This window comes from Corvus hawaiiensis, chromosome Z (genome assembly GCF_020740725.1).
Source record: "Corvus hawaiiensis isolate bCorHaw1 chromosome Z, bCorHaw1.pri.cur, whole genome shotgun sequence".
In the NCBI taxonomy this organism is placed as follows: Eukaryota; Metazoa; Chordata; class Aves; order Passeriformes; family Corvidae; genus Corvus; species Corvus hawaiiensis.
The window spans coordinates 11,792,489-11,817,803 of record NC_063255.1 but is presented as its reverse complement, the minus strand read 5'-3'; the positions used below and the strand labels follow the sequence as shown (position 1 = coordinate 11,817,803).

At 40.8% G+C, this 25,315-nt stretch overlaps 1 protein-coding gene across 2 annotated transcripts; it reads right to left on the bottom strand.

Annotated features, from left to right (window-relative positions):
* Positions 1-508: 508 nt before the first annotated feature.
* On the bottom strand, positions 509-25,315 carry DAB2 (DAB adaptor protein 2). 2 transcript variants are annotated; one of them, XM_048291558.1, is made up of 15 exons: positions 25,125-25,315; positions 13,021-13,147; positions 11,702-11,841; positions 10,965-11,063; positions 10,533-10,664; positions 8,493-8,576; positions 8,231-8,254; positions 7,909-7,956; positions 7,672-7,734; positions 6,236-6,865; positions 5,266-5,419; positions 4,159-4,686; positions 3,607-3,698; positions 2,660-2,723; positions 509-1,929 (listed from the first exon to the last, which is right to left on the bottom strand). In XM_048291558.1, the coding sequence occupies exons 2-14, from the start codon at positions 13,112-13,114 to the stop codon at positions 2,661-2,663; spliced, it is 2,151 nt and encodes a 716-aa protein (XP_048147515.1). In that variant the 5' UTR covers positions 13,115-13,147; positions 25,125-25,315; the 3' UTR covers positions 509-1,929; position 2,660. The 2 variants fall into 2 exon arrangements, with proteins under 2 accessions (XP_048147515.1, XP_048147516.1); XM_048291559.1 differs by lacking the exon at positions 8,231-8,254.

Here is a 25,315-nt window from a genome sequence, read left to right as displayed (position 1 = left end):
TATTAGAAATAAGCAGAATAGTCTAAAACAACAGCTTACTAACGGATTTATTTTTTGTTTAGCTCTCTCTGTTAAAGGAGTTATGTAATTTCTTCCAAACATGAGAACATGTTCTAGTTGAGATTTCCCAGCATCTGTTTAGATCTCCTGCAAAACTGGAATACACAAGTTGAATTATTGAAACTTCTGAATGCAATGCAATTTAAGTACCCAAATCCCATGGTCCTGCAGAAAGAAGCAAGAAGGCATCTTTAGCAGCAACAAGCTCAGGCTGAGCAGTCTAAGGGACAAAGTTCTAGTGACAGTTTTTACTAAATCAGTTGGAGATTTTATTTTTTAATATGGCACAGCATTTTTCGAACAGGTCCAATGCAAGAATGACACTTTGCCATCAGACATCTACAGAACCTGTGAGGAATGATTCTTAGCATGCTTTGATTTGAACTCCTAATTTCAACTAGACCACAAGATTGAGTTACAGAGGACAGAATCAACAGCCACACTGATGTTCATTTGGTATGAAGAGTTGCTTCTTTTTAATGTCATTAAGTAACAGATACTACAGTTTTGTGTAACATCAATAAGTTTCTACATTTCCAGTTTGAGACAAATACTTAAATTTGTGATTTCATTTTTTAATTTTTTTTTTTGCATTACAGAAAGTGCAAGAAAAGTTTGTATACAAGACTAATTGCATGACTGGCTGAACTAGCTACTAAGGCTGTATTCAAGTTGACTGTCTTAGCTCTCCAGTTTAGCAACAGCTTAGGCATTTGATTTAACAATAACATTTCAAGTTTATACTTAGCATTAACAGAAAAACTTCTGACACATCAGTCATCACCACTGGCCAAGAATGCTGTTACAGGCAGTTGTAACTGGTTCAAAAATCTGTTAGTAAAGAGGCTCTTGAGAAAAGGCATGCTTTTCAAGAGATAGAGTACTACCTCAAATAAATGGCACAGAGGTGGTGCAGCTGTTCACAAGGAGCCTAGGCATGGAGTGAAGCCATTATGGTGTTTTTGTTTTCTAACATGCTGGAAACATACCCCACCACACCATGTGACAACTCAAACTGAGCACATCAGGGATTCACTGAGATATAAGCAAGAACCTTACCTGCTTGTTCCACTTGTCTGCCAAGCCACCTTAATAAAAAAGTAATCCTAGTAGATTTCCCTCCCTGAAAAATGCCATATTAGCACCAAGACAACAGTTAGTGTCCACAACTACCTAAATGTTCTGCAAGAAGTTTTTCAGCTTACAGTGTAGGCCTCTAGTACTCAGGGCGTCAGCAGTGCTGTTACAGACCCCGCAGTCCCTTAATGACACATTTATGGCAGAATGATACTTTTACTTTTAGTTAAATAGACTAATATTAGATTCTTTTCCTCTACACAGTTATATTTTTGTGGCTTAGAGACCAAGTCATCTGTCCAGTCACCAATTAGAACTGAGTAGCATCCACTTAACTTTACAACTGGCTGCTGCTGTCATAATGGGCAACTGACCTAGTTGTTTAAGGTATGGAGTTTTAGCTACTAATTCAATCCCCTTGTGCAAAGGCAACACTTCTTCCCTAGGTACATTAAGTTCCTCTATTTTGGGACAGTAAGTGCTGTGTAAAGGGAAATAGTACAAGACACATTACTCAGTGCTGCCAGAGGAGTGCAAAGAACTAAAGTAAAGGTAACATCCACCAATTTGAATTTGGGTTTTCAGCGTGAGTCAATATCCCCATTTGCTTTGCCCTGAATTATCATCTTCACAGCATGTTCTTTGAGGGTCCATGCTTCAATCCACCTGGATATATTTTAGATTGCAGACATCATGAAACAACAGCAAGAATAGCAGACAGCAAAGTGAAACACGTAGAAAAATCACGTTGAGAAGAGGTCCAGTTATTCCGTTTTCCTTTTCTGATTATGCCTAGTATGATGGAAAGGAATTAGTGTTAGGATGGTTCTAAGTTATGGCTTTATTGCTTAAACAGAGCCACTGAGAACAAAACTACAGCCATAAATACCAACACTTGTCTTCTGTCAGAAGCTAGACAGTATTTCAGTGGAAGACTTAATGGTATTACAGAAGAAGATTTTATGGATCAACAGATCCTGCTTTCCAGTCAATGGTAGGAAATTTTTAATTACATTAGTTTTTAGCAATAAAAGCTCTTATAACAGCTTTTGATTAAAAATCAGAATAAGACCGTTACTCTAGTTTTGCTCCAATTTTCCCAGAGTCCGTAATTGCAACTGTTGAGGTGATTAGACTTAAGAAAGCTGTATGCTGTAGATAGGGCGCTCTATGCTAACAGTCTCCCACAGATATCTGAAGGTATTGAAGTCAGCTCCTCTGTGTTCTGCAGCACATTAGTTTTCCTCAAGGAAAGGAAATCTAGATCCTATTGTGGGCTTGAGATTTAAGTCTGGGGAAGAATAAAGGCTCTAAGTAAGTGAAGCTGGCTAGGCTTAGACAGAATGCAGCTATGTACAAGTCTGATACAAGTACTATAGCAGAAGTTCTTTCAAGCACTGTTTGCCATACTTTAGAGAGCATTAGTGTTAAGCTACTGCAGTTTTTAGCTATCTCTTTACCAAACATTTCCTCAATAAATTTCAGAGGATAAAGTCGGTTGGTTTATTAGTGGAAGACTTACCTTATGCAAACGGATTGCCAAAATTATCACCAAAAGGACCAGAAGGTGATTTCTGGGATTCTTTCTAAGGAAAGAGAGATATGCTGTTAGTGGATTTCCAGTTTTCACCAGATTTGCTCTGCATGGCTCTATGAGAGTAGCTCTATGAGCTAGTCCCCTGTTCCAAAGAGCTGGAAAGAATACTTCAGAACTCCTGCTAAATATGCATTTACTGTACTGCTTCAACAAAAGAAGGGGGCTCTAAGCTGTGCTAGCAGTTATGCTAGTCCAAGGAAAGGTATTTTTCAAAAAACCATGTTTGCTGCTGAACACTCATTTGGAGCCAGTGGAGTCATGATGAGATATCTTTAAGTCAAATGCTAGAAGTCTTAAGTCAGCAGTCTGGAACTGGTCCAGAATTTCCACTGAGGGCTTCAAATGCTGTCTCCCACATGCAGTGATCTGGTGAAGCCACTTTTTCCCCCCCCAGAGTCCTTGAACGTGGAACCTCCCATTTGTTCAGCTAGAGAGCTTCATGATCCACAATGCTCAGTCTGCTCTAAAGAGGGTTATGTATAACCAAAGTGGAATATTTCTGCAGCTACATTATTTGATACTCTTTTGTAGACGGTCCCAGTGCTTAAGAACTTTCTGCTAGTCTTTGCAGCTTGGGAAACTGGTTGTGAAGCCAAGCCAAATAATAATGCTTTGTTAGCCTTCTTGCAACAAATACCCTCTGCTATATTACATATTAGCCTCAAAGAGGCAAAGGGTTTTTGTTGTATGGCCTCTAAAGCCAGGACTAAGCTACTACTCAAACATAGGCATCACAGTTATTAAGGAGAAAGAAAGATTTTTGATGGATTTTTTGTGATGGTGATGTCATTTGGGGGGGGGTTGATGGATTCTTCTTTTTTTGTTTGTGTTTCGGTTTTTTTGTTTGTTCGGGTTTTTATTTTACTACTTACAGATGAAAGATTGAAAGGGTCTGTTTTATCTTGACTTTCAAACAGGCCATCAGCTGGCAGTGCACTTAGTCGAGGAACAGGCTTTGGTGGTTCTAAAAAAGAGAGACATACTGCTGTATCACTTAACAGCTTTAACAAGAACTCAGGTCTGCCTATATAGCAACACCACAGCTCATCTAATTAGAAACACAAAAATCTTACATGGAAGTTGCTTGGAGTGACTTTGAGCCACAATTTTAACTCTTGCTTTTCCCTCACTAACCTTAAGCTGGATGGAAATTCTAACGTTGTACAGACTTAAGTTTGCCCCATTCTAGTCAAGTCATTTAGGCACTAGGTGTCAGTGTTTAGCCACTGACTGATCAAGAAGGCTGATCAAGGCTTCAATTTATTACTTGAGATGGCCCTTCAACCCCCTACTTCACTAGCCGTCAAAAATGTTACCAGTCATTTTGGCAGACAGCTTGCTACCTTCCATTTCATCATGATCTGTACTATCTTTAGAAATGCCTACTTTACTACTAAAGCAAAGACTGAAAACTCCAGAAGCACCTGAAAGGTTTTGCTGTTCTCCTCTTCTCGCTGGGACTGCAGGTGGCTTTGTCAGCTGGAAGTCTTTGAACATTTCCTTGACATCCTTCATTTCTTTATCCCCAAGTGGATCCAGAGCAATGAATGCATCACTTTCTTTCTTGGACAGCTCCTTCTGCGGTGTAGTTCTGGGTGGTGGCTGAGGTGGGCTGGCTGTTGTTGACACGGAGGGCAGCGCAGAGGCTGTATGAGCTGCTAGTGTTGGAGATGTGAACACATTGCTCTGGAAGGGATTTACAGCACTGGTTGGCTGTGCCCAAGAACTAGGTGGAACTTGTGCTGGCTGTGACCAGAGACCAGAAGATTGAGTGGGTGTGGCACCAAAAGATGCAGATTGGTTCCAGCCTGACACTGCTTGAGTACCAAAGGCAAGTGGTTGAGTAAATCCTGGAGACTGAGCAGGCATCATAGACCCATGAAAGACTGATGTAGCCTGAGTGAAGGAAACTGTCTGTGGGGTCCATGGTGATGAAGTTACTGGCAAGCCACCTGTGGGGAGATTGTTGTTACACAGACTTCAGTCATCTGAAGACCACAAAAAGGAGTGTATCAATTCCACAAAGGGTACCAGCAAAAGATATTCATGTACTGTTTGCAAAAATGTCTTGGTTTGCACTTACAAATCAAAACATTTGGGGGTGGGAGAAAGGGTTTAATTTTTTACTTTACTGCATTTCAGTGCTGCAAGGACAAAATTGAGGTTGTTGTAAGGGAAGGAGGAACATACTCAGCTCTAGCACAGAAGTGACAGGTGGATTTGCCATATAGTTACTTCTGTTTAAATGATTGTTAAGAAACTGTTACTCTGACCTCACAAGTTGTGCTTGGCTCACTTGAGCCTTGTGTACCTGAAGCAGCAATCTGCTGCAGAGTTAAAGCAAAAAAGCCCTGATCCAGTTAAGTGTACAGAGTTTAGCCCTCTATTCACAGGACTTAATAGTTTAGGGCAAACAGCACATGGATTAAAGGGTATAGCACTACACAGGAAGTACAGGAAAACTAGGATCTGCGTTTTGGTGTTAGCAGGTATCTTGGAGTGGAACAAGACCTTGACTTTTGTAAACTAACCTAGACCAGCCAATGGAGATGCTGTGGTAGAACTTGTTTTGAAGAGGTTCAGTGGATTAGTTGGTAGAGCTCCTGCTTGTGCCCCTGAGCTCAAGCTAAGGCTCTCCGTAGATGGCACAAAGAAATCTGAGCTGAATAAGTCATTCGATGCAGTCTAGAAAGAAAAAGAAATTTATGAGATGCCATGGCAGAACAAATGCTAGCATGATCAGGGCTCCCTGGTCCAGAGCTAGAAGATTTTTTCATCTAAAGAGGAGGAGAGTTTTGATGTATCATTTAGAGTACAAGAGCTTCAAACATCATCCTTTTTTTCATGCCTATGGAGATACATGGCATTAAATAGGTAAAATATGTAGCAGTCACAAGTCAACAGCAGAAGAGCAGGACTTAAAATGAGTGAATTACTTGCTATCACAGTGAGCTTCCCTCTGCATCCCACCCGTTTAGACACTACTGCTTAGTCTGCAGTAATGCCCATGGTTGTGGCAAGGCCAGCAGAGTTTTGCATAATTTGCGTACAAGACAAATCTGATCGAGAGCCACCCTGTGCCTAATCAGGCAAGTCATTGGAATTGCCTTCAGTAGGCAAATACTGAGAAACCACATGGGTTTCTGTAAGCTAGTACTAGTATCTTATTGGTATGAAACCACAGATTGATGGGCACACTGCTATCTGGCATTATATCAAGTGTTAATATGCATAGCGGCATACTTACCAGACCTTTACAGGAGTATGGCAGCATTAAAGAAGAGAGTACAGAATTTAGTGACCATAACTACTATGAAGCATTCACAGATATTAGAAGGTACCATGGCTGCAGAGAGGTTAGAGTAAGCAGGGCAGGCAGAAGTAGATGTGTTGTGAATCTAGGTAGCCAGTTATACAGTAATAAGAAGGAAGAGCTTCCTTCACCCAGCTTCTCCAAGTAAAATCATGAGTATCACCATAAATTACTTGAACACTGTTCACCTTGACAGATCTCCTTCCTCTTCCTGGCTTGGTATTCTGTGGTGGTGGGCTAATTGTTATAGACTCATGTGGCATGAATTGGATATTGTTTTCAGATTCCAGCTTTACTCCATTCTGCAGAGATAATCCTTTGGAAGCACCTTCCACAAACAGGTTTGCTGGGACTTCAAGAAAACCATTCCGTTCTCTTTCTGGTATCACATTGGAAATTCTTGCTGCAGGTGACTTACTTTCAAGTGGCCACTGGCATGTTAGTGCTTCTTGTTTGCCAGTTCTGTTAGAAATCTGGTCAAACTGTTTATCAAAGTAGTCAATCTCACCATTTAATGCACCATTACCCACTGGTGTCAAGGTACTCAGACTTTTCTTCTGATCAGATATTAGAGAATCAAATGAAGATGGTGCAGATTGGGCTGGCTGTGTGAAAGGATCATCACTGAAAGGATCTGGATTAGGTGTGGGAAAGAAGCTGAGACTGGTAGAGAAAGAACTCTCAGGCAAGAAGGGTGTCTGTGCCTTTGGTTGTGGAAGAGAGGCTGTGATGCCATTCAAGAAGAGATCCTCTTTTGGAAAGGTTTGTTTGGTCTCAATTTCAGAATTAAAATCCACTAACAGAATCTCTTTAGCTTCCTATTTTTTCAGAGAGAAAAATTAAGTTAGTTATTTGTAGATTTTGGTGCACAGTGAAAAAGCTCAAGGAAAATAGCTGCAAGATCCTAGTATCCAATACATTATACCAGTAAATATTCAAAATCACACAGGCAAGCACTGCTGTCTATAGTCAAATTACAGTTACTTGGTTTCTGAAACTCAATTATAAAACATCTGTTTCCAGATCCCATAGTTAAATATCAGATCCTAGTTCTTCTATCTAGTGGCTGTAGAGTCAGTAAGAACTAAATACACCTAGGCTTTCACTTGAGTCAAGCCCCTGTTTGAGCTCTAGTCCTTAGTTTTGTCAAGTTGTGAAATCACACTGCCTTAGTATGACTTCAAGTTGCAGTCTCAGCTTCAGAGTAACACTGGAGAACTACTTTCCAGTGGAAGATAACACGTTAATTCTCCACCAAGCATGCAGGAGAAGGGTAAGACTTGGTCACTGTCTGGGTTGACAGCATCAGTTGCATCATGGCTGATGGTGGCTTATAGTGCCAGATTTAAAATGACAGGATTTTTGGGATCATACTGAACTATGACAAGGTTTATGCACACTTTTGTGCAATTAGGCCAAATTTTGAGCTAGAGATACTAGAATGACATTAGTAGAATTAAGTACTAGAATGATGTCTAGTGATTAAGTGGGTACTTCTACAGCCCTACCCCACTAGTACACTGATGACTGCTAGACAGATGTCTCAGTAAAAAATGTATTTATTACTAGGACTAAATTTGCTTTCAAAGAAAAAGCCAAGGCAGCTAAGCTAGACTCTACTTACTGTGGGACTGCTCATATCAGGAGGTGTTGACATATCCCCAAACAAGTCCATCTGGTCAACTCCCTTGAAGCCAGAAATATTGAAAGAGTTGATATCTGTTAGAGCCCTCACAAGAAAAAGAATCAATCATGCAGATTTACTGTAAAAAGTCTATAAACAGTGCATTTCCTATACAAATGGAAACAATCAATTATGAACTCCGTAATGGCATCAACAAAGTTTTAAAATTTAACCTACCAGTTTCATTTTGTCAGCTTGATCAGCAGGCGGTGCTTCACCACCATTCTGTAATAGATGGATAACAGTTTCAGAAATAATTGGAATTTAAAAATTTGCCTTAAGCAAGGGACTTGCAGGCTTTAAAAAAGCAAGTGATGGAAAAGGGAAGCATGAGAGAGATCACTACTCAGTATTAATTCCATAGACCCCTTTTATTTCCATTTCAATGTAATTGGGCATCTGACATTGCCTTCATAAAGCTGGCAGCATAAAGAAAGTCAAAGTCAGGTGTGGTGCAGCAGCATACCTAATCAAGAGAGGCTGAGTGGGAGTAACCTACCTCAGTCTTACTTGCTTCTTCACTCTAAAGAAAAAAGAAGACTTTTAATATCTAAACATCACGTAGAATGTCAAAAGCCTCTCACTTTGGAGGAGCTTACTAGACCTAGGCAATCAGACAGCTGGCACAACTGCCAACCAATAGCTTCCAGTGTTCCTGGATTTAGGCAGAGCTCAGTGTCAAGTCTTACTAGAGCCCAAAACTCAGCCAAATTTGAAATAAGCTTTATGCAAAGTCATGCAGTTTCTGTATTTTTACTCACCTTTTTCTTTTCTTCTTCTTCCTTCTTCTTCATGTTATATATTAGTTGGAAGAGGTCCTTAAGATCAGAAACCAGAGGCTCAGCCTGGAAAAGAATGTAGTTTTTAGGCCGTGTACTACTTTTACTTGGACTTCTACTGCTGCTATCTGTGCAACAAGCCAAATATTCATAAATGGTGCAAGACTTAGGTTGAGATAACAGGAAAAGCAAGAGTATAAAGACCTGTTTAGTCTTCATACAAGATTCTGCTTATGCAGGATCCAAGGAGAACGGAACACAACCAGTGTAGAACTGTTAACTTTACAGGAAAAATGGCTGTACACAAACTTGTGCTAACCTGTTATGTTTTTGCTAAAAAAACTAGTAGCAATACTACTTAAGTTCATGGCAAGTCCTAGAAGTGCAAAATTTATCCAAGCCTTCTGGTAGTCTCCTGAGAAGAAAAGCATTTTGCATTTGTCTATTTTCTACCAACTCCAGCACTGGAGAAAGCTTCTATAAATAATACTACTTTTATTTTAAGCAGTATACAAATAGCAAATGAGCAAGGCACCTCAAATGTGTAAAGCAGAGACCAGCTTTAAATGGGATGACAGTTTAATGTGAATTAGAAAGGCATGGCATGCCCTGCACATACATTAACAAGAATCTTTTTGCTGAGATGGTGGCAAGTTCAGCTACACTGCTTTGGAACACTTGTGTTGGGCATACAGCAGCTGTGTCAACATCTAAAGTAGAACAAGTCCCCTTCTTCAGCCACTACCTTTGGCTCAAGCAGAGAATCCTTTGAATAGATCTCACTGTTTGTACCTGATAACTATCCTTTCCTAATCACAGGGTTTAGAAATGCAGCTGCAGAAAGAGCCATTTCAAGAACTACTGACTTTAGCTAGGAGTACAGCTGCAGCAGACTAGAGCTGCAAAAGTCCTTACTTCTAAGCTAGGTAAGTTTATGTCAAAAATAACCAGCAGCAAGTCAAGAGCTGTCTAAAGCCCGGCTGAGCTTAGAGGCTGGCAAGCAGCACCCCATGGTGAACTGAGGAAACAGACTCCAGGGTACATACAAAAGGCTTTTGTGCTTAATCTACAATTCCACTGAAACCAAAACAATTATTGATCAGAATGCTGACAAACTGATTAAACAAACTTAGAAGAGAGTCTTATAGCTGTTACTGAAGTAGTAACATGCTCCAACAAGGATCTCCTCAGTCCGACCTGTAGTGGGTCCAAAGCTGCCAACAGGTTCTCTGGGAGGGCAGGCAGGAATGGGTAAAAGAAATTTCTAGCTTTGAAGTCTGGGCTTATCAAGTCATTATAGCGGCTATTATAAAATCATTATAAAGATGAGTTGATAAACAATAAATACCTAACTTCAGGTTGTTTGTGAAGCTCCATAATCCTCAGCAGTATTTTTAAGTAGCTTGTTTCCAGTTTTGCTGACATACAAATTCCCCTCAGAGAGGCTAACCTTGCACACAGGATTTATGCATGGGAGGAACCTATCAAGGAAGGATCAGAATCCCTCCCACAAGTTAAGGTTAGGAGGTCCTAGGAGGACTAGACCTGTCATTTACAAGCCCCAGAATCATCGTTGCAATTAAATAAGTGATTTCCCTGCTGCACAAAGCAAAGCATCACATGAACTAGACAAATGTAGTTCTAGATTCCTGTTAATTTTGAGTGACGCTCTGGCTACGTAAGAAATTGTACTCTCGCAGTGGGAAACCTGTGATAATGGCTCTGTTCATCTCACTAATGACTTTCATGGTATATAGACAAGTTAAGCATTGTTAATCATAGTAACCAAGACAATACTTGAGTGCTTTTATTCTGGACTACAAAGAAACTGTACAAGTGAGAAGCCAGTGTTTACACAGTAAATTCCTACTGTCCTTCTTTCAATAAAGTCTGTCCATGCATGCTGGTATTCCCCATAAGAATTTTGTAGGATTACCAGCAAAACACTACACCTTTATCACATGTTAAATGTTTATACAACAGCCTTATCCACAGCACATAAAAAAAGTATCTGATCCATACCTGTTGGGCTGTTTTTATGGCAAAAAATTGGTGCTGGCCTTCTCCTCCACATATATAGCCAAAGGCACGATTGTCTGTTACATCCCGAGCAATAAAGGAGATTTTGTTTACTGGATGCTCATGCTCTATGACCTGGAATTGGGAAAAAATAACTATTGGTTTAAATTGCTGGAAACATAATAGCTGCCATTCTCTGTAGTTAGAATGATTGAGACTGTTAAAAAGCTTCAGTCAAAACCTCAGATTTATCAGCCTTTGACTAAGCACAATAGGACATAGCTGTCTTTTTGCCAGGAGTCTTCAACATTGCAAACATTTCACAAGCCAATTTATTTATGTGGAAGTGAGGTATGGTGCCATGAAGGAATCTAGTTCAGATTGGTCTAACTTCTAGGTGCCTCGCTAGCTTTAAGAAAATACGTTATATCTTACCCCAGTTTTCTCGTCTATTATCTTGATACCAGAGAGGGAAATGTTTACCCAGATCTTCTGTTTGTGTTGACCTTGGGAGCGGGCTGCTGCTGCCATTCCCTAAAGAGAATGAATGTCAAAGTATTGATAAGACTTCTGTTGGATTGAGCTTTAATTTTTCTTTGCAACATATGACTGCTTAGGTGTAAAGTGATACCACAGAACTAGACTGTTTGCTCTGTAAATGTTTTAGAGCTTTAAAACTGATTTTAGTTCACAAAACTGCTGCAGTAGCAGTATCCTTACCTGCTTTTTCAGCCTGGTTGAAGATATGTGAGTGTTCTGTACTACAGAAGTAGTAGTCTTTGTTGCTGCAGGGATTAATTTATTTTTTGGTTTATCTGTATCACTTGGTGTCACCATTGACACAGGATGCCAACTTGTGCTTTTAGGTCCGTGTTAAATTGCACAGCAATCCCCCCTTCCCTTCCAAACCCCAAGCTCATAATTTATGACGAAATTCATATTGCTGGCATTCATACTGGATGCCTACAGACCCAAAGGAATGTTCCCAAACTTTTTGAGAAATGTCCTTTGAGCCAGAGATTACATCTTAGGAAGTAATATCCATCTAGACAGTGCTGTTAGCATCTACATTACCATTAAGCTGTATTTGAAGTTTTGCCAAAGTGACTATTTGATTTGCTTTTTGAGGGCTAACCAGAGATTGTTCCTTACATGACAGCTCAAGCCCTTACCTTCAGCTTCATCATTGAATCCTGACTCATTTTGTCTCCTCTTGCCTCGGGAACATCATCTATGCCAATCAGTTTAGCCTTGTACTTTACACCGTCACCTTTGAATCTAGCCAAGAGGGATTCATCTGTCTTTTCTGGCCCTGGAGACAGAGAAGAGGTTTCGTGGGTCTGTTTGTTTGTTGAGGTTACTTTTTTGTTTGGGTGAGTTGGGTTTTGTTTGTTTGTTTTGTTTTTCATTTTGTTTGGGTTTTTTTTTTAAGATAGAAATGGCTATTTTGCTGATTTGTTATCTTTAAAAAAATGTACACCATGTAAGTACATATTAGAACTGTCCCTTGAGTACAGCTGACTAATAATCCATGTGGACTGCAAGACAGTTACTCCTTCAAAGTCACAGTACTTGCAGAATGTGGCCTCAGTTCAAGGAATGGAGCCCAGTGCTTAAGATCTGGGGGCTTCAGAATGATTGTTCACCACATAAAAGACTAAAATATTGATAAGCAATAGCCAAGTAAATACAAGTGCTAAGAAAAAACACCATGCAGAAATGGTACTTCCCATGGCCATACAGGGTTTTCAATAAAGCCTTTATGTCTTATCCCTGTGTTCTAATGTGGGTAGATCTCTTCTTGCTGTGCAAAAATAATCTCCCAGTTCCCAACTAGAACCTGCTATCAGCACCATCATTTCTACAACAAGTCCTGGTACTCTTGTCCCTCTAATAATTTGGTATTTTAGCTAATTTTTTATTTCTGCTGTTCCTGCTACTAGGAACTGCTTGCTTTTCTTCTCTGCATGCTCAACACAGTTGAGTAAGTATGTACCTAGGTATGTATTTTTATTTGAGGTAATCATTTTTACATGATCTAATCTATCAAAAAATCTATTCTCTAATATACAATAATTCTCATGGAATGAGTTTTCTAGCTTCCCTGGACTAGAATCTGTATCCAGGACAAAAATCCTTCTCTGGAGGGTGGGGAGGAGTCATGTTAAAGTTCAGACTAACAGCTACCACCATGGTCCAGGGTCTGGTCACCTCAGGAGGCTCTCATTTCTCTGGGCCCTTGCTAACTTGTCAGGCTGAGCAAACAACTTATTTAACAAGTGGAACTGAGAGCTTTAGAACTTAAGGCTAGAAAAAAATCCTTTAAAAGCCTACCTTCTGGTTAAGTTTATTATACTAGCATATTTACTCACTCTTCTAGTCAGCTGGAAAACTCAGTTATTTTAGCAGTAGCGGGTAGGTGATCTTAGACAAATGCAAAAGATTCAGGACATGGAATAAAGGAGGTGTTCAAGTGGTAAGCATTTCTTACCTTTCTTTTTTTCCTTCTTTGAAGACTGTGGCTTTGGTGGAGCCTGTTGTTCAGGCGGGCTGTTGGTAGCAGTAGTTTCAGCTTCAGTAGACATGATGGGATGGTGGCCAGTTTCGTTTGCTGTAGGCTTAAAAATCCAAGTAATTGTTAGAAGATGGACATTATATTTTACCTTGAAGAAGAACTATCCTTATTGGAGCTGTTAGTCCATGTCAGTTCTGCTGAACGCTGATGCCTGATAAAGCCTGAAAGCATAAGGAGTGATCATATGGTGAGTCTGACTCAGAGCTGGGCTACAGAGAGCATGAAGTTATGGCCAGCAGGTGATGAACACTCACCTCAGTAATACCTAAGCAGTAGGTCACACTGATCTACATCAGTGGGCAAAACCAACATGTTTTAACCTGTCAATCTTTAGCTTCTTTTTGCCTTTTAAGGCTATTTATAGAACCTCAGATATTTTGCTCTATTCTCATTCAGCACTGCCAGCTGCATCTCTAAAGTAGAAGAGAACACAAGAAGCATTTGCTAGGATCTGTTCCAAATGCCCATGAAGATGACACCAAAACACCCAAAAGATGCCAGTAGATATTTTTTGTGTTTCTATAACCAGCAAAAGTCTGACGTTATACCACCCAACAGGTAAAACCAAATAATTTCCTTAGGCTGCAGACAGACTGTTCCAGTAAAAACACAACAGAACCTCAAGCCAAACCCCCCCACACGCTTGTCTCAACAGTAATCGAGTAACCTTCAGATTTTCAAAAACCTGCAATTGGACAAGAAATTATGGCTGTTTAGGACTTAACTCTATGCCATGCGCCCTTTTTGCTTCTGAGACTCAAATTTAAAAAATAATCTACAGTCACCATGTTTAGTTCCAACATAGCTGAAGCATTCACTCTCACCAAGCAGAGGTACTCAGAGCAGCTTTATAGAGTGATGAAGATCTGTACCCAGCTAGAAAAAACCGGACATTCACATCTGCTACAGAAACCATTCTATCAATCTTCTGTCTGGGATATTGCAATGGCTGCAGTTAGCCCCTTGAATTTTAGGATAACGAAGTCAAGAAATTGTTTAGGTGATTAAATAACTAGGCTCCCCTCTAATTCCCCCTACATCCAGGTAAACTGCCACAGATAAAGCCACCCCTTTTATCCAGCATTTGAGACATACTGTGTGTGTAGATAAAAGTGCTGAAGCATTGAATAACCCCTTGCATTAGAAGTTTGTTATTCTCAATAGCCAATTCCTCATTTGCCTTAGTAATAGCTGATGCTTTATGCATTACTTGAAATTTACTTTCAGGGTTTTGCTCTCATTTCTGCTTTCTCTTCGTCCCTCAGTTTAATGATAAGTCACTAGCTGGAATGACTTAACCAGCTTGCCACTAACTGAGTAATGGATATCAGTTCTTAACTAATTCTTAACTTAGGAAGAACAAAAATTCCTAGATCTTAAAGAGAGAATTTCACCCTAAAAGCCGCCATTTCCATTTACCAGCAGGAAGGCCTTTAGGATACTAGCTGCTAATCAAAGCAAAATTTGATCTAGCTGCTTACCAGATGGTTTGTGAATTCCATTTAGCATTGGTCAAGTAAATCAACAGAGATAAGAGTGCTCAAATACGAAAGAACTGTCAGCTATACCTTTTCTCCTCTGTAAGCAACTTACCTGGCCACAGTTAGGCAACATTTGATGCAAGGGAACAAAGGTGTTGCTGTGGAAGTTTCAAGTGGTTCTGAGTAGAAATAGATGTCGGAGGAAGAGTTTGTTTAGCAAGCCATGGTTATTTAAGAAATTTTATCACTGAAAGAGTGGCTTGTGCATCTGACAAAAGATCAAGGGGAAAATTATTAAGCCAAGAGGGAACTTGCAGGATACTTGCAACAGTGCTAAAATAGGTTGTGCCTATTGAAATCCACAATTTAGTCAGATAAAAGGAAGTCAACTGAATTCTTCTTTTAGAGTAGCTAAGCTACTTTGCCTGATAGTATAGTTTTGGGTGGAGATAGCTTTTAGACATAAGCATAAGGAGCCCCTCCCTTTATCAAGTCCTTCAGAAATAATGAAGAAGGAAAGAGTTAAGGTTGGATCATTAGTTGAACACCCACCCTGATATGGGAGATTACTGTTGAGAAAATAGAAGGAAAAGGCCCAGAAGAGAGAAGGAAGACTTGCTCTCAAGAAGCTAAGTTATAGTTTTAGGACATTCTGCCCAGTTCCATGCTGGAGAAAGAAATAAGAACCTCAGGGGACTGAGTCCTGCCTGTCAGTGATCCTTCTTCTAATTAGTAGAGCTACACTAAGCTCTGGTTTTATACAACTTGTATCACATGTTGAAGTAAAATTAAGAGGCAATAAAAAGTAAATAACTTAAGAAGGAGCAAATATTCACAAGCAAGACCTCACTTTGGCAACTGTAAAATGGTCAATATCTATATGTACAGCTGCCATCTTTAAACTCAAGGCATCTCTGGTCATCACTGCCATCTGCCTCCATTGTATGGAAGTCAGACCACTTATTTTTATAGAATCAGACAGCAAAAAAACCCACAGTGGAGGAAGATGGGCAGGGATGCATACAAGTCTGGCTGAACCTTTGCAAATGCCCCATCTTACTATGAAAAAGCTTATTCTTAGTGCTAGCAGTGCAATTCTAGGTTAGTGAGGGCCTTCTGGCCACTTTACAGGGCCCACTCTCATATTTGAGATGTGGCAAAACTTATGTCCCCTGGTGAGGTTTCACAGTACATGATGGTTATTTATCATACCTTTGGAGAACCTGATGTCTCTGAGAATCACCTCAGAAACAAGAGAATTAGTGAAAATAAGAATGCAATGACAGACAAAGGCAACCTTAATAGCTGTTTGTATTTTAAATAACTAGCTCTTGATACCTGAGTTAAGCCACATGTCTTGCACAAAACTGCCTCAGGCTTCACCTTAAAGTTTCACTGGGGTGGGGGTCAACATGTACCTTAAGCTAGCAGCAATCTATTTTGCTCAATATAAAAGAGTCTCAACCAGATATGGATTCTGTGCTTTACACTCAAGCTAAAGCTCTGCAAGGTCTTCATCATACTTAAGTTTGTGTTATCTTCATGGAAAGTGCAGGTGTGCTTTACATGCAAGTAACTAAAATAAAGTTAAAATCTGTTTGTTGCTTGGAGGCTTCCTTTCACAGTACTCAGCCTCTTAGAATTTCCTTACTCCAGCTGCAGGTGTAAGGCAGCAAGACTAGAATTGTTCTCTTAGACTTTAATTTTGAGTTTGTCTCAAAAGAGTCAGCCAGCAGGCATGGCAGGGTTAGAGATGCATGTGCTTTTATGCAAGGGTGCAAGGACAGTCATGCCTTCGGATATACTGGCATAGTAAAAAGAGCAAGGTCATTCCCCCAGCAACTATGTCAGCACTTAGTTTAAAGCAGTTTGAATCTTGTCCATGTAGATCCATTGGTATCACCACACCTTAATTACTCACTATGCAGTTGTATGGCCCATCTTCATTACTGTGCTAAATGCACTGTTTCAAAAATCTAAAGACGACAGATTTAGAGATGCTGCCACCTTGGGAGAAGTGCACCAAACTCTGCCTGTATTAACAGATACACACTGCATACATTTTGCTCACCCACTTTTCAATTTACTCCAGAAAGGGCTTGCAAAGAGACCACTAGTAGTATCTTCTTCCTTTCCTTTAGGGACTATCCTGTGAAGAGCAGATAGATACCAATGACTCCTCAGACAAACACCATGTCAGGCCCTCAACACACAGGCCTTGAAGTACAACTTGCTACCTACTGTCGCAAGCCTGACTACTCTCCATTCAAGCAATGTAACTAATTTCTACACATTTGCCTTAGGAAAGTTCAGTCTTTTAGCTTTTGGCATACTGTGCTCTTGGTGTCTTCTCTGAACTCTCTGCAGGGAAGGCTGTCAGTAATGACAAGTCATCCCTGAAATACCTGTTTCTTAGCAAGACTTGGAAGAACGTACTGAACAATTTTGTTGAGCAACGTTTCATTTCCCTTAGAGATACTTCTACAGATATCTTTTATTTGAGCAGGGGGTGGCAACATGATAGATACCCTTAATGATTATGGTTTTGTCCTGTACACAATTGAGAATCTTCATTATGGCTGTAGTCTGTCATGGGATTAAGGACTGAACAGAATCCTCACAAACAGACCTGCTTTCCCCCCCTCAGCAGACAAAGATAAATGTCTCAAAGTTGATGAGAAATTATCTGAGAAGAGGTTAGTGACACCCAAAAAGTCAGAGGCAGATAAGCTAAACATCTGCTCAGCAGCTTAATACTTTGTCTTCTTCACAGCCTGTGCTCCTTCTTTGTCCCTACAAGTACACGATTCAGCTTAAACAGCTATTGCATGTAAATATTAACCTTGAATTAGAATCTGCAAGGCCGAGAGAGGACAAGAGAAGCTTTTACTGCCAAGTGAAATATAGCCTGTTAGGATGAAGTAGTAACAGGAAGCACAGCAACAGTTCAACTGGTGAACATGTGTCTGAGACAGGTTGCTTCCTCCCCCACTGTTCTTGAAGAATTAGACAGGTTCTTCTGGTTAGAAAGTTGTATTAGTGAATTCAAGACTTTCGTTTTCAAGCTAAGGAAATAGAATATAGGCTAAACAACAATTTACACAATACGCAAGAGTCAAAGTTGCAAAGCTAGATAGTCTGTTATCAGTAAATTATCTTGACTGGCAGCCTTCCGCTCATGTCAGGAGTATAATACTGCATTTGTGTGAACCCCTGTAGGACTGACTGACATTTACATCTAACAACTCCCCATCTGATTATCATATTTTCTGCTCAATTCCTGATTCAGTGGTAGTAGCCTTGAGAAGCCCTAAGCATGCATTAATAAATCAAAAATATGAACGTGCTAATCAGACTTTTGGTTTTTAAACACGATCATTCATGCTGAGGAGTCAAATAAAATATAATCTTAAATGTTTGCTTTCATTAGTAGAACACCCATTGCTCTAGTATCTGGAAGTGTCCAAGGAGTTCAAGTTGAATAAACATTCTGTAACATGACACAAGATTATAATGATTTAGATGGAACATTCCAGATGCTGGTTCTGATGCAAGCACTGACATTGGTCTGTTTTCTCTGTTCAAACAATCACACTATTCTATTACAAACCAGCATATCCAGCAAATATTATCCATGAGAAGTAACAGCGTTACCTACACGTAGGTTATACATGATGTGTTCACACTTACACATAACAAGTACCTGCTTGAAGGCAAGTGGTAGAAGAAATTTCATAGACAGCTTGGGAACTATTCACCTCCACTTTTAGCCATGTCTGGAATGCAAGAGCAGCATTACTTGTCAGAAATATGACTGAACACATACTTTTATACTGCAGAGTCTAACCAAAGGTCCTGTGGTTGGTCTTGTAAGAGAGACAACTGAAAAGGTTTTTAAACTACGCTGCCTGGCAAGTGCAGCTATCTGTCATTCCCAAAATTCAGTAAGGTCTAGATTAGCAATGCATCCATCACTCAGCTCAAAACCCTGTTTAACTGTCCTACTTAGGCTGTAGATTGGTAGAAATATGATTTGTGTTCGAGAGATTATTTGCTTGATATCCTGACTTTAGTTAAACCAGGCGCTTACCTGTTGGACCAAGTATTTCTAGAATAACAGGATTTGACTTTTGGGAACTTCTGTGCAACTTGATTTTTAGGCCCTGTTTTATGTTTTGTCTTCTTACCCAACCAGGTGGATTGATACTGTTGAGATAATAAAGGCAGACTTACACCAAGGACTTCATCTGTCAATGTGAATACCAGTTTGGAATAAACTACAACAGTACTTACATACTGCAGCATGTGGAACATAGTCCAGCTGTCTTCATCATATATAACCAGTAAAGAGAAACAGGGAAGGGTGACCTTCATCTGCTTAGTAGGATAGAAGTACAGAGTTTGACACGTCAGGGAATACCTCCCTCATTCTGCTCCCTTCCCTAGTACCACCTACAAAGTAGGTAAAAGTCTTAGTACACTGCTGAGCCCTGTCAGCTACAGATGTTGGCATGTACCATTGCTGGTGCAGGATCATGCCTGTGAAACCACACAGACATCTCACCGTTCAGCCATGCCAACTGCTATTTCATCAGCTGAACAGAACGGTCTGTTCTCATCACATCAGTCTCCTCGGAACCTCTTGGTTTTTAGCAAGAACACAGAAATTCAAACTTAGTTCCCGAAAGTGTTTTCTACACACTTGAATCACAGCCAAGAGAAAATCACTAAGTTAGCAGCTGGGACTGAACAGGTCACACAGTTCAAGTGGTGCAATTGGATTGGTACTTTTTGTCATTCTACTATGCTTTTAAGCACATGATTTCTGATAATTAGTTACTTGTCAACCCAGCTACCACAGTAGCTCTATTTTGGATTTTTCTTCCACTTGTCATGGAAATAAATATATCTTTTGCAGGAAGATTACAACAGAGGGCTCAGGAGAAGTAGTGACCGGTTTAAATAAGCTGTACCTGATGAATAACTTGGAACATATAAATTAATGAGTGAAAAGCATTTAATGAGCTAGTGCTGTCTGGTTCCCTGAAAACCTGATGACAAGATGAAGGAAACTAGCACTGTCGTAGTCTATTTGATAGGGTTATTTTTCAGCCAGGAACTTCAGTGTCCAAAGAGAGTATCCAGATATCTAGTTAGTCCACCTCAGATTATGAGTTGTTCCAGGAATAAGACAGCATGTTGCAACAAGTCTTGAGAGCAGCCTTTCCAATCTCTGTTCATCAGCTATGCTAACCTATTTGTGAATTTCTTGAATTAAGAAATCCCTTCATTTTTACTATCAGCAATACCAACACCTGAACTCCAGATTCTTCCTTTAGAAAGAAATTGAAAGGGCATACTGGGATACCTTTTTTGATAGAGAGCTATTACTTTGGTAATAGACTGATTAGATTATATATTTGCATTATCTGCACAAATTTTCTTCCTATCAGCCTTCAAGAAAAACTAAGAGACCACTCCTCTATACCTCTCTCCAGTTTCCAGTTCTGAAGCCTTGTAAATTAGTGGCACCTGAGCCAGAACTCCGCTATCTGCTCTAGATATTGCTAAGGAAAGCGTCAGCTGCCCACAGGATGGGGAATCTCAAGCAATATGGCTGCAGTGCCTACAGCTCAACTTTCTATCAATATTCCTTGTTGAGACTCATAGGATATACCAAACAACAAGGAAGCAAAGCAGTTGTTATTCAAGGCAGCTAGTGTTTACTCAGATGCAACTGAGTTTGAACTGAACAACAAATCAAACACTTAATTTCCAACTGTACTCCTAAGGCCCTCCTGCCTAGAGGGCCTGTTTCTGATCTTCTTGCTTGTTAGTATAGTGAAGGACTCTTGCCAATAACCATGCTTTTCACCCCTCCTTCTCCGAGCAGGAACTTGACACATATTGAAGCTGTTATCATAGGTTATTTCAGCTGCATACAGTTAATTGTCCACTGCTGGAACAGTTATCTTTCTTTGCAGTTTGGGTATATGCAAGCTGTACTGAGGGAGATTGCATATGTTCTCCAGAGTTTACACTGAACTGTGTTTTCTACCTGTTCACAAATTTATCTGTGTGACAAATAGGATTTTCCTGTATTATTGTAGCATTCACACAGCCTAAACCCATGTAATCCTGGCCACATTGTTGAATACTGCAGTTTGCTTACCCAGCCTGGTTATGCCATGAGCAGCCAAAAGTCTATCATTAAACATTCATTTCAGCAGTAATTGAAGAACACTCCACCTACCCCCCAGATACTCTGCCTCCAATACACAAATTGTTGTAGCAGTTACTGTCACAGGAGTCATTCCATACTGCCTCTTGTAAGAGATGCAAATTATGTTCATTATGTATTCTGAGATGACTGAAGAAAATTCTGGTCGCAGAGCCTACTTGCTATAGGCTCTTCTACAGCAGATCCAGTCTTGTTAGTTATTATGAAGCATACTGCTTAATATAGGGATTACTCTTGCCCTCAAGATGTTATTATCAAGGCCCCCAGCTCTCCTTGTATATGCAGCAAAAAAGGCAATGAATAACTACACAAGACTCAAATTTTAAAAGGTGGTATAGAAAGACCTATACCAGAGGTTAGAAAGGATTAACCAGGATTTTCAGAGTTCCACTACAGCTACCACAGTAGATGTCCTACTGGACAGCTAGTAAAGTTTCATAGATGACTGTTCTACAGCATTTCCCTATCAGGGATTGTAGTTACACCTGTTAGAGGAAGTTTACACTATTGTTCCTAAATCCAGACTATAAAGCAATTTTCACCAGGTTGTCTCTAACTTCCCATCTCTATGATGATCTTGATAGCATATTATAGGGATGCCCCCATCCCTCAGAAGCATACAAGGAGAAGTGTCAGATCTAGTTTTTACCTTCCATCAACCAGGGTAGCCATTGTTTGCAGACAGATCTGTGATTCAAGCTACTAGAAAACTAATCCTTACTCATACAGTGACCTTTGTGCCTTGCCTCAAAGCACAAATGGCCACGTTCTGACAGGGCACAGAAGAGATCTGTAAGGTAGAAAAACAGGTTGCAGAGTTAAAACTACATCCTTAGTGCTCCCAGCTTCTTTTTTCCCCCTCCTAAGAGGAAAGTTTCATCCATAGGCATTTTAGCCACAGGACAGGTATATTAAAGTTGTGTGGCACAGCAGCATTAGGATTTGCATAGACTTTGCTGGAGGTGCAATTTCCTAGCTGACATTGTCATGAAGCCTCTTGACTGTCAAGAGGAAGGTCCATTATCTTGTCTCTCAGACCTACTTTTTCTGGTTAAGAGATAATCCTCATCTTACTGCTTAAGGATGCAACATGAACTGACAGAACAGCAGGAAATTCACTTCCAAGGCCAATAATCTGTCCTTAACTGGCCCTGCAATGTCTGAGCTTTTAGATTTAAGGGGACATGCACCAGCTATGAAGCTGTATTAAAGACTTTTAAAACTAATTTAAAAGTCATACAGATAATTAGGGGTAAAAAGCTGCAGGGCATTTCATCTGAGACACTTCATCCTTGAGCACTCCAGAGCATATGCAAGGCACAGTCTTTCAGGTGTGGGGAGACTAGGATGGTCTATGTCTCCATCAGCCAGAGCTGAGAAGACCTGGATGGGAGAAGATGCTTTGTTCAGCACTCAACTGCCCACCTTGTAAAAACAAGGTAATCCTGTTGAAACTGGTACCTCTTGTTTATTGACTAGGCCTGACGCTGTGCTTCATTCAGCATCTTTATAACCTTGAGACCCCTGAACCCAGGCACAGCCTCAGAATCAGGTATCTAATGCCAGTTTTTCTTCTCAGTTACAATCCTTAGACACCTTATTCTACTTGATCTCTTTAACACAACCCCAAGTTGTACTTCTGTGGAGTCCATGCTGAGGTAGTGAGTAGTGGCTTATGCCTGTGTTTCACAGCAGAAACTCATTAAGACCTCTTAGCAATCCCCCATCCCTGTGGTATCATTTTGATTCTACTAACAATCCATTAGTCTACATGCAAGATCTAAGTTTTTTCTCCAAAATCCCTGCAGATTACAAGTTACATTCATGCTTCTTCATCATTTCTTTTGACAGAATCTAGCCAGTAAGCAGAATTTGCATCAGCACTATTTCAAGATCAAGCTGGCTTTCTCTAGATGTGGAATTTACTGCTTTGTACAGGCAAATTAATGCTTCTGTAATGGTTTGTTGCTAATGCATGTTGCTATCCTTGCTAAATAAAGTCCACAAGCATTCCCAAGAACAGGGTTAACCCAGCTGGTCACACAAATTTCCTAGAAGTGTGACATTTGCTAGGAAAGGCGAGCATCAATAGGAGAAAAATCAGCAGGTTTGGCAACAATACCCAACAACTACAGTATATTGGCACACTTTTACATCTTATCTCAAGCTACGGCTTTTCTCCTTTGATTTTTAAGCATCCACACTGGATTCACCCTTCCTTGACATTAAGTACACTTATTTGCTTTCCCACAGAGACAGAAACCTACCCTTTCCATACATTATATTCACCTGCTTAGAGTGTTTGTTCTCATATGTGCTTGTGAAATAAAGGCCTTAAGCAAGAAGTTTATGAAGTGTATCTATAGAAGCTACTGATCTGCAGTGTGCAAGTAACTTAACAAGTAATACTCTTCTCGGTGAGAAAATAGATTTTGTACTGGAGCTATATAGACATACTTGGCACCACTGTAGAAGGTATATGGTAGATTAGACAATCATCTTTACCTTCACAAAAGGAAACTGATGCCAGATACATAAAGCTTGAAGGACTCAGCATTCACTCCCTTTTACACTGACCTTTCCTATGCACCAAATCACGAGGTTTGCTAGTAAAGCCTCTGTTCTGATGACTCACCTGATATTAATTTAGTACTCTCATCCTCCTTACCATTGCTACCATTTGGTTGTCCTCCTTCCAATGCAAGCTTACTATTCATAAAAATTTCTCCTTCAGCCTTGATCACATCCTCACACAATCCAGGGTACTTTGAAAAGCTGATTATGTCTCAAGACTCATTGCGCTGGATGCTACTGCAGTGATTCTTTGAACAGATGTGGTGGATGACTTCCTCAGACAATCCTCAGCTGGAGAGATTTTCTTTGGATTACCATTCACATCTCCAGTTAGCCTCACTTACCTCCTGGAAGGTCCTAGTGGAAGCTGACCCGAAGACCTGCTAGCATTATAATTGCCTAGCAGGTCATTATCAGACACAATAACATCCTTTCACTTTAATATTGCCTGTCAAGCCTTCACAGCAAACTAGAATACACAACTTCATAATTAATTTTCTTGAACTGAATCTGCATCTTTAATTTTGTCTACACAGGTGTTGCCATCCCAGAGCATACCTATGCCTATTCTTTAACATACAGTGGGCAAATCTAAGCCTACATACTCTCAGATTTGGTTAATTTTGGGCAGCCCTGTTTGTGGAAGTTACAGAAGACTTCTGAAGAAAAAAATGTACCCTTTGAAGGCAAACTAGCTTAATTAAGAGAAAACTTTAAAAATTTCTGACCCTCAAAATAATAAAATCATCAGCCTTACCAGTGAATTTGTAGTAAGCTTTCGAGTAATCAGTCTCAACATTTTTGCGAGGTAAAAGCTCTGTTACAGAGAAGTCCAGCTGAAGAAGTGTGGCTATGTTGGCAACACCTGCATTTATCTTACGGCTCACTGCACTGGCACCATTCCAACATTAAGTGTCACCATATGATAGACATTAGACTTCATGTATCATCATCAGTAAGTTTCTCTCTCAAGGTAGACTAATTCCAGATAATCGTCAACATCTACAGCTATCCCGGATTACCCCAGACCAAAATAGCATGCAGAAATTCACTGGCAGACAGGGGAGTGCTCACAAGGATACTCCATCCAAAACCAGAACAAAACCCTACTCCTGCTTCACAGCATCCTAACGTGTGCTGATCATTGTCTCTGCTATTAGAGAGATTCTTTCATATTAGTTATTTATCATAACTAATTAGTTATAGGAAATAGGAAAATCAGTGTTTATATAGTTAATCTATTTCATGATTTTAACCCCATCCTCTCCACACAGAAAACCGAAAATGTGCGTTTATATTGCTTTGCTGTCGTGCTTCCTCCGGTCGTCCGCCTCGCCTCGCCGGAGCCAGAGGCGGGCGGCTTCCACCCCACCTCAGCCGGGACACGATCCCCGCAGCCCGGCTCGGGCAGCGCCGCGACCCCCGCGGGACCGGGGCCACCCCAGCGCCGCCGCCTCCCGGCGCAGCGCGGCCCCCGCGGCGCCTCTCGCCCGCGGCTGCGGGAGCAGCGCTGAGCGAGCCGAGCCCGGCCCGGCACACACAGCCCCTCCGGCGCCCCATCCGTGTCAGCGCCCACCCCACAGGGGTACCCCGCGCCCCGCCGCAGGCACCGACTATCAGGTCGTCGTGGATAAAGCTCCTTCCCCCGGTGACAGCTCCTGCACCTCCGCATCACCCCTTCCCAGGCTGCGCGAGAGCCGAGCCCCGCTCGCAAAGCTCCTTACAGGCTAGATCCGTGCCGCTCCGTGCATGATCCGGTGATCGCAGCCCGTAGCCTGGTTGGGACCGGGGCCCCGGTTAAATATTGGGTTGCACTCTCGCCTTCAGATTAGTTAGCCACTCACAGCGAGCGATATGGTTTTAATCAGATGCTGGCAGCTGAGGACTACCCAGGAATGCGCTGTGATGTTTTTGC

Coding starts and splice junctions, on each gene's coding strand:
- DAB2 (XM_048291558.1), bottom strand. CDS start 13,114: ATGTCTACTGAAGCTGAAACTACTGCTACCAACAGCCCGCCTGAACAA. Junction 11,064..11,701: donor ATTCAATGATGAAGCTGAAG/GTAAGGGCTTGA, acceptor CATTCTCTTTAG/GGAATGGCAGCAGCAGCCCG. Junction 8,255..8,492: donor AAGAAGAAGAAAAGAAAAAG/GTGAGTAAAAAT, acceptor TTTTTTCTTTAG/AGTGAAGAAGCAAGTAAGAC.